General features: G+C 66.5%; 1 protein-coding gene across 1 annotated transcript; it reads left to right on the plus strand.

Moving 5' to 3' along the window:
- The first annotated feature begins 787 nt into the window (after positions 1-787).
- On the plus strand, positions 788-8,010 carry CAMKV (CaM kinase like vesicle associated). The gene is made up of 11 exons (XM_048315848.1): positions 788-894; positions 3,983-4,091; positions 5,298-5,429; positions 5,508-5,582; positions 5,660-5,798; positions 5,878-5,998; positions 6,288-6,363; positions 6,455-6,591; positions 6,669-6,747; positions 6,821-6,908; positions 7,044-8,010. Exons 2-11 carry the CDS (start codon positions 3,997-3,999, stop codon positions 7,440-7,442), a joined length of 1,341 nt encoding a protein of 446 aa, XP_048171805.1. The 5' UTR covers positions 788-894; positions 3,983-3,996; the 3' UTR covers positions 7,443-8,010.
- Positions 8,011-8,307: the final 297 nt, after the last annotated feature.

Consider the following 8,307-nt stretch of genomic DNA (forward strand, 5'->3'; position numbering starts at 1 on the left):
AAGGGGCTGGTGCCCTGCTGTGCCCTGGGGGCCGTGCTGCCCACTCCAGGCTGTGTCCTGTGCCTGGGCTGTGGGCAGAGGTAAAAGAATCAGGGTGGCCGATTTCTTGTCCCTTTCTTGCTCCTTGTGGAGCTGTGGGGCAAGGACAAACCCTGTCATGGGGAAGTGAACAGAGCCTTTGGTCCTGCTGCTGGAGGAGAAGTTGCCTGGTTCCCACTGGATGATGGCACAGAAGCAGGAACATCTGTCTATCCGTGTCCTCATGGTGCCTTTTAGTGCCCTCAGGGGACAGACACCTGTGATGCTGAGCCCACGCTCAGCTTTGCTAAAATCCTGCTCCCATCCCTTCTCATCCCATCTCGTCCCGTCCCGTCTCGTCCCATCCCACTCCATCCCATCCCGGGCCAGTGGCCATGGCACAGCCCAGGGGATCTGGACCACTCCAGAGGGTACAGTGTGAGGTCCCATGGGGTCTCTGGTCCCATGGGGGCCCGCTCCCCGGGGCGTGGCGGTGTCTCAGCCCGGTGACAGTGTCCCGGGGACCCGCCCGCCTCGCCCCCCGCGATGCCGGCGGGTCCCAGCGCCACGCGTGACCCCGTCCCCACGGGCGGGGCGCGAAGTTTGGCGGTGACGTCAGGGGAGGGGCGGGGCGTGCAGGGGGCGCGGCCCCACGGTCCCGCCCCCCCAACTTGCCGCGCCGGGCGCGCGGGGCCGCGCCGCGACGGACCGACGGCTCGGCTGGGATCGGCTGGGAGCGCTGGGATCGGCTGGGATCGGCTGGGATCGGCCCGGCTCGGCCCCGGCCCGGCGCGGGAGGGCGGGCGGGAGGGGCGCGCTCCCCCCGAGCGGCGGCCCCGGGCCGCGGCCCCCCGTTGCGGTCGGAGAGGCGTGCAGGTGAGCGCCGCGCCGCGCCGGACCGGGGGCGAGGGGGGCCGGGCCCGGCGGGGGGGGGCGTTGCTGGCATCTGTCACCGTCTGGCCCGGGGCTGCCCCCAACTCTCCTCCCGCCCCCGGTGGCTCGGGACGTCCCGACGGGGCCGCGCGTATCCCTGTCCGGTGCGTGCGCGCCCCGACGGCTGCCCGCCGCCGCACTGCCCCCACCGGCACCCCGCGTCCCCCAGACCCCGAACCCCGACGGGCGCCGCGGGCACGGCGAGCTGCCGGAGCCCGGCTCCCCCCGCGCCTCCCCGCTCGCCCCCCCGGCCCGCTGCTGCCCCGGTGCCGCCCCCGTCTCCGCGCAGAGCCCGGAGAACCGGGCCGGTATCGCGGCAGGGGATGCTGCCGAGGAGCCTCTCCCCGTGCCCCCGCCGCCGAGCATCCCTTCCCGGACCCCGCACCTCTCTCTCCCGCAGTCCGCTCCCTTCCCGCTGCCGCAGCGCTCCGAGCCGGCCAAACGCAGACCTCCCTGCGGTGCGCGGCCCGGGCTGTCCCTCCGCACGCCCCGGCCCGGGGGCGGTGGGACTTCCCCAGCCCTGTTTCAGCCCCAGCCCGGGAGCTCCGCGGGCAGCGCTGGGCCGGCCGGCCCCTCCGCCTCCCTTCCGCCTCCCGCTGCCTGCCCGCTGCGGGCACTAGCAATATTTCGGTCCGTCTTAGCCCGGCTGCGTTTTCTGCCTCTCCCCGGTACATCCTTCCCCCGGGACGCGGGGGCAGGATGGCAGGGGGGAACCCCCCACGGACATGTCCAGGGCAGCTGCAGGTGGAAGCGGGGCTGGAGATGAAATACAGCTGGTGGCACCTCACACCGTGGGGCAGAGCTGGGGGTCGGGGGGTTGGGGGGCCCCGCTGGCGAGGGCTGCACGGCTGCGTCATCCCTCCGTGCCATCCCCACCCGGCCACCCACTTCCCCGCTATTGTCTTACACCCGCTGTTGCTTCTGCTCCCAAATTAGACACTTGGAGGGGGGTGCTGGCTGCGTGCGGGTGCCAGCGCAGCACCGAGCCTTCCCCCCGGCACCCCGGGGAGGGAGCACTCATCCCTTCGCCCACCTCTTGCCTGGGTGCCCCTGCCCCAGTGGGGGTGCTCTCACCTGTGGGGTGCAGGTGCTGACCCCGATGTTGGGCTGGGTGCCAGCCTCCCTTGCAGGGTATCCCAGGTGTGCTGAGCCCCCCAAAGACAGCCTGGGGCAGGGGAGGGTGGCAATGCTCAGCCCTGGCAGGATGGGTCCCCACTAAACCAACGGGAACTAATTTTATGAGCGCAGATTAGCTGAGTGCTCCCAGAGACAGCAATAAAATCCCGATATATCATCCCACCCGTGTCCCCTTCCCGGCTAATCCTGGCACCATGCCGCCAGTGCTGGCAGCCTGCCTGCCCACCCGCAGGCCAGCCCTACCCCTGATGGTCTGTGGCGCTGAGCCCATCGCCACACCAGCAGCTGCGAGGACAGCCCTCATTCGCCTTGGCCAGGTATAGTGGCACGGCAGAGCCGGTGTCGTGTGGCATGGGGACACGGAGGTGCCAGGCAGGACACGTTTGCTGGGAAAGCTGCTGGGATGAGTCAAGTGTAGGCTGGAAAGCCTCACCCAATCTGGGGCACAAACAGTGGTGTCCCATGGGTGCTCTGCTTCTCTTTTGGGACTTCGTGCACACTGAGCAGGATGAGGGCAGGTGCTCCTACCCGGTGCAGGTTTTCCTGGCAGGATGGTGCCTGGGTGCCTTGCGAGATGGGAGCACCCATCCTACGGGCATTGCTCCAGCAGGCACAGAGGCAGGTCAACCCCAAAGGATGGAGGCAGGAAGGAGTATCCCCCCATTCCCTGGCTCACGGCACTCACGTCCCACCCAGGTTTGGGTCAATCACCCCAGGGAGCTCTTAGGTGCATGCCCTGGGTGCTGCAGGCAGCACGCCTTCCTCCCAGGGCCTGCACAGCAGGGATGGGGCTGTGCACCTGCAGGTGGGTCGGGTGCTGCTGGGTGCTGCCGGGTGCTGCCCGTCCCTGCCCCCTCCAAAGGATGTGCCGCTTTCTGCATCTTCAGCTCCCATTGCCATAGCAACAGGCTCGGCGCTTGGGTACCCGCGATGCCGGCTCCCGCATCCCGCATCCCGCAGCCATCCTGCCCGCAGCCCTCACCACCGGGCCCTGGGTGCTGCCAGTACAGCCCAGCCAGGCCCACACAGCACAGCGTGGTGTTTGGGGAGCTTTAGCACTGGGCAATGGGTGCCTCCAGCATTGTGCCAGCCTCCCATCACAAGGTCCCGCTCAGGCCCATCCGAGAGGGCTGGGGGGCCCCAGGCAGCTCTGTCATCTTCTGAGCCATCAAAAAATAATGTCAGCTGAAACTTCCTCCTGGTAGCATGGTGGGAAAGGGAAAATAATCACTTTATGTGACCAATTTTTTTTTCTGGGAAGCTTCCAGGAAGGATCTGGTTTTGAAGGATTCCCAACAGGGGAGCAAGGGGCAAAGCATCCTTCCTATAGGGTTGGAGAAGCTGGTGTGTGCCAAGTGTCCTGACCGCTGCCAGTGGCAGGAGGACTGGCACCTCCAAGCTGCAGTGCCACCTGCCTGGTGCCACAGTCAGGGCTGCTTAGGGATGGGAAGCTGAAACTGGTGTAACCCACTGCACATGTGACAACGTGTGACAATCTCTGCCTGGGGAGGCCCCGTCTGCTGAAATGTTACCGTGGGCAAAACTGGGCTGAGAAACAGGAAAGGATCTGTTCACCTCCGCTTGCCTCCCCAGTGGGTGCTTCAGGCACTGTGCTAACCCTGACTGCTAATTAATCATTAATAATCTACAAACAGGGGCCAGAGGGGCCAGCTTGTGGCTGTGCTGGCAGCCTGAGCCCAGGCAGAGAGGCTGGATGCCACAGGGATGGATGCACATCGGTGGGGCTGGGCACATGGCGGCTTGTGGCAGCTGCAGAGCAGGAGCGCTGCTGTGCTCAGGTTCCACGTTAATTAGCACAGCTCGGGAGGGTCTGCTGTGGCTCTAGGGGGGCCGGCAGTGCCGGGGCACTCACTGCCTCTCCCTGCCCTGCCAGCACCGGGCCCTGCGATGCCGTTTGGCTGCGTGACGCTGGGAGACAAGAAAGATTATAACCAGCCGTCTGAGGTGACCGACAGATATGACCTGGGCCAGGTCATCAAAACGTGAGTTGGTCCCTCCACGGCCCCACGGATGCCCTGGGGAACCCCAGCCACCTGTGTGGGGCTCTTGGGGTGCTGAGGAGTGGCACAACACTGCCTGCGGGGGCTCTTGGGGTGCTGGTTCCCAGCTGGGCTGGGATTGCAGGGTGTATTTTGGGGTGGCTGTACCCTAATTAGTCCCTCTTGATCATGGGTGCATGGGGGATATTCACAGCTAGCTCTGAGGAGGGCAGTGAGCATTCCCACTGCTGCTGGCTGCAGCTGGGCAGCTCCCTGTATCCCTCCCTCCTCCCCTCAAGATTTGCAGGGATTGCAGCAATTCCACACGATCCTGGCTCCCCTGAGCACTTTGTGAAGCAGGAGGGCTCTGCTACAGTGAAGGAAAGGCAGATGTCACTTGGGGGGCAGTGGAGCTCTGCTGCTTCCCCCCAGCTGTTATTGCTGTGCTGGGGAACCTGTTAGGATGCACTCCAAAAAATTAAGCCCTCACACCCATTGAGAGCAGCTTGACTGCAAAATATGCACCAGAATTTTTTTCATCAACTTCCAAAACACCTGCTTGGCCACAGGTCGCGCCTGGCAGGGTCACACTGGGTGGCAGTGGGGACCTTGGTGCTCTCAGATCTTTATTGTCTGGGCAATTTGTCCCAAAGCCCGCAGGTCACTTCACTGCTCCCCTCCACCCAGGGCAGTGGCCACAAGGATTTCAGCGCAGCCGGGGGGGATTGGAAAGCCAACGGCTTTGCTGGAGCAGTGCCAAGTGCCCCCCGGGGGCTCCCCTGCAGCTCCAGCCTGGCCGATGGCTCCAGCACCATTAATAATAGAACAGAAATACTGCAGCTACCAGCACATCTCCCCTTCTTTCTCCCCGACCGCTGCGCTGATGTTAATGTCGGGTGTGCTGCTGTTCCACCTCGGCACGAGTGGCTTTGCAGTGGCTCTTACCCCTACTGTCCTGAGGATGGGGCTTTTTAACCAGCAAATTTTCCCCCTTCCCTATCTATTTGCTTCTTCCCTATCAGTTGCTTCTCGCTGCTGTTTTTTCCTTCCCCTCTAAAGTGGTTTTGAGCCACAGCTTTCTCCCACTTCTGTGGCATCTCCCCTGACTGCTGGGATCTGGGGGAATGCTGGTGGGCCCAGGGACCACCCAAGCACCCCCAGTCTCAGTGGTCCCCAGGAAGGGGGTGATGTCTGGGGGTACCCTTGCAGGGAGGAGTTCTGTGAAATCTTCCGGGCCAAGGAGAAGACGACGGGGAAGTTGTACACCTGCAAGAAGTTTCTGAAGCGGGATGGGCGGAAAGTGCGGAAGGCAGCCAAAAACGAGATCATCATCCTCAAAATGTGAGTGCTGGGGCTGGAGGGGATCCTGTGCTACTCGGCAAACTGGGAACTCCCACCCATGCCCCTGTCTCTCTGCAGGGTAAAGCACCCCAACATCCTACAGCTGGTGGACGTCTACATCACCCGCAAAGAGTATTTCATCTTCCTGGAGCTGTAAGTTTGGGAGATGCAGGAGGGTGTGGGGTGGCCCCACCCGGGTGGGTGGGTCTCAGCAGAGCTGCTGTCTGCAGGGCCACTGGCCGGGAGGTCTTCGACTGGATCCTGGACCAGGGCTACTACTCGGAGAAGGACACCAGCAATGTCATCCGGCAGGTGCTGGAGGCTGTTGCCTACCTGCACTCACTCAAGATTGTCCACAGAAACCTCAAGGTGGGTGGCAGGGGGCTAGGAGCACCCATGGGTGCTGCGATGCCCCCCGTCCTGGCACTCACAGTCCCTGCACTGGCAGCTGGAGAACCTGGTGTACTATAATCGCCTGAAGAACTCCAAGATCGTCATCAGTGACTTCCACCTGGCCAAGCTGGAGAACGGGCTCATTAAGGAGCCCTGTGGCACCCCTGAGTACCTGGGTGGGTGAGAGCCAGCCAGGTGGGCATGCAGGGGTGGGCAGTGCTGGGTCCCAGCAGGTCCCTGCTACTCCTTACCATCCACTCCTTACTACCTGCTGCTGTACCTCCCATTCCCCATCACCCTGGGGGCTGATCCTGGGTGCTTCCAGTGGGCCTCTCCCACTCCTCATCACCTTGGGGGGGGTTGCCTAGGTGCTTCCAGTGCGTCCCTCCTGCTCGCCATCACCCCAGGGCCAAGAGCCCGGGGGCTGGGGACCCCGGGGGATGGTTGCTCTTCTGTCTCTCACAGCTCCGGAGGTGGTGGGACGGCAGCGGTACGGGCGGCCGGTGGACTGCTGGGCCATCGGTGTCATCATGTACATCCTGTGAGTGTGGGGTGAGGGTCAGGATAGCTACAAGGGCTCAGGGCTGGGGCTGGGGCTGGGGCCGGGCTGAGCCCCCCACCACATTCCCCAGCCTCTCGGGAAACCCCCCTTTCTACGAGGAGGCAGACGAGGATGACTATGAGAACCACGACAAGAACCTCTTCCGCAAAATCCTGGCTGGGGACTATGAGTTCGACCCACCATACTGGGATGACATCTCGCAGGCGGGTGAGCCCCACACTGGGGGCTACGTGGGGTCCCATGTTGTCCCCCACCAACACTGACTTCTCCCCCTGTGCCCCCAGCTAAGGAGCTGGTGACACGCCTGATGGAGGTGGAGCAGGACCAGAGGATCACAGCAGAGGAGGCCATCTCCCATGAGTGGTGAGCAGCAGCAGGGTCAGATGGGGAGCCGGGGGGGCTGGTGGGGGCTGCTCACCCCTCCCTGCCTCCCCAGGATCTCTGGGAATGCCGCCTCTGACAAGAACATCAAGGATGGCGTCTGTGCCCAGATCGAGAAGAACTTCGCCCGGGCCAAGTGGAAGGTGGGTGTGGGTGTGCCGTGCCTCAGTGTCCCCTCTTAGCCGAGCCCGGTCCCCCAGCACGGGGCTGTGATCCTGGTGGGGCTGCCAGTCCCTGCCCTTCCGCCAGCCCCACGCCCCCCCGCCTCTCCCCCGCAGAAAGCCGTGCGAGTGACCACGCTCATGAAACGCCTGCGGGCGCCCGAGCAGACGGAGACGGCGACGGCCCCGGCAGCGACTCCGGCCGCGGCCCCGGCAGCAGCTCCAGCCCCGGCAGCGGCTCCGGCCCCTGCAGCGACCCCGGCCCCGGCAGCGACCCCGGCCGCGGCCCCGGCGGCCACGGAGCCCGCGGCCACAGAGCCCGCCACCGACACGGCCACGGCCCCGGCCCCGGTCCCCGCCACGGAGCCCGCAGCCCCCGCCGCCACCGCCCCGGAGCCCGCAGCCCCCGGCACGCCGCCAGCCGCCGCGCAGCCCCCGGCCCCCGGCACGGAGCCCGCCACCACGTGTAACGAGGCCGGGGCCACCGCCGAGCCCCCCAGCGAGCAGAGCGGCTGAGCGGCCCCCGCGCCCCTGTACATAGCCCCGGCATGGCCCCCCCTCCCCCGCCTGCGCCCCCTTTTCTACGTGCCCCGCCGGAGAGCCGGCCGCGGGGCAGAGCCCTGCATGGCGCCCGTTCCCCCATGTCCTCCCAGCTCTCTCAGTCTGTCCCCCGCCGCCGTCCCCTCCCCCGGGGATGCCCAGAGACGCGGAGCAGCCCGCCCCGGCCGCACGCCCCGCAGCGCTGGGGGGGGGGGGTGGGCGCCGCGGGGCCCCCCGGGACACGCGTGCATGTGTGGGACCGCAGGAGGGGCCGCGCGGGACGGAGCGGGGGCCGTCCCGGAGACCCCCTCTTCGTCCCGGCACCCCCGGGGGGGGACACGGGGACCCGGGGGCAGCCACACGGCTCCCCACGCGTTGTGCCTGGAGGACTCCCACTGCCCCCCCCCGTGCCCCCTCCCCGGTCCCCGCTTCCCCCCTCGCAGCTGCATGCCTGCAGGGCCGGCTCTGCCCGCGGCTGCCGCCGCCGCCCCGCGCCCCGCCGCTGTCTCTCTGGCAAATAAAGACCCCGCTGAGGACAAACTGAGACAGCACCAGCGCCGCCTGCCCAGTCTCTCTGTGGGGCCGGGGGTCTGCCACGCGTGCCGGCAGCACGGGGGGGACTGGAAGCGGCACCGCTGCCCGGGCGGCGAAGGCAGCAGGACCCCGCGAGCGCTTGTCTCCGGGAGGAATGCCGGGTGCCATCGCTGGGCTCCGTGCGGCGCCGGCGGGGCCCGGGGGCGCGGCTCCCCTCACGCCCCGCCCGGTCCGGCCCCGCCCCCTCAGCCCAGCCCCGCCCTTGGCCCCGGAGCGGGAGCCCCTGAGGTCACTTCCGGGGCGGGCC

The sequence above is a fragment of the Corvus hawaiiensis genome, chromosome 11 (genome assembly GCF_020740725.1).
Source record: "Corvus hawaiiensis isolate bCorHaw1 chromosome 11, bCorHaw1.pri.cur, whole genome shotgun sequence".
Taxonomy (NCBI): Eukaryota; Metazoa; Chordata; class Aves; order Passeriformes; family Corvidae; genus Corvus; species Corvus hawaiiensis.

Excerpts from the sequence above, each read along its gene's own strand:
- CAMKV (XM_048315848.1), top strand. The coding sequence starts at position 3,997 with ATGCCGTTTGGCTGCGTGACGCTGGGAGACAAGAAAGATTATAACCAG. Across the intron at positions 6,592-6,668 it reads GGATGACATCTCGCAGGCGG|CTAAGGAGCTGGTGACACGC; the intron begins GTGAGCCCCACA and ends CTGTGCCCCCAG. Across the intron at positions 6,748-6,820 it reads GAGGCCATCTCCCATGAGTG|GATCTCTGGGAATGCCGCCT; the intron begins GTGAGCAGCAGC and ends CTGCCTCCCCAG.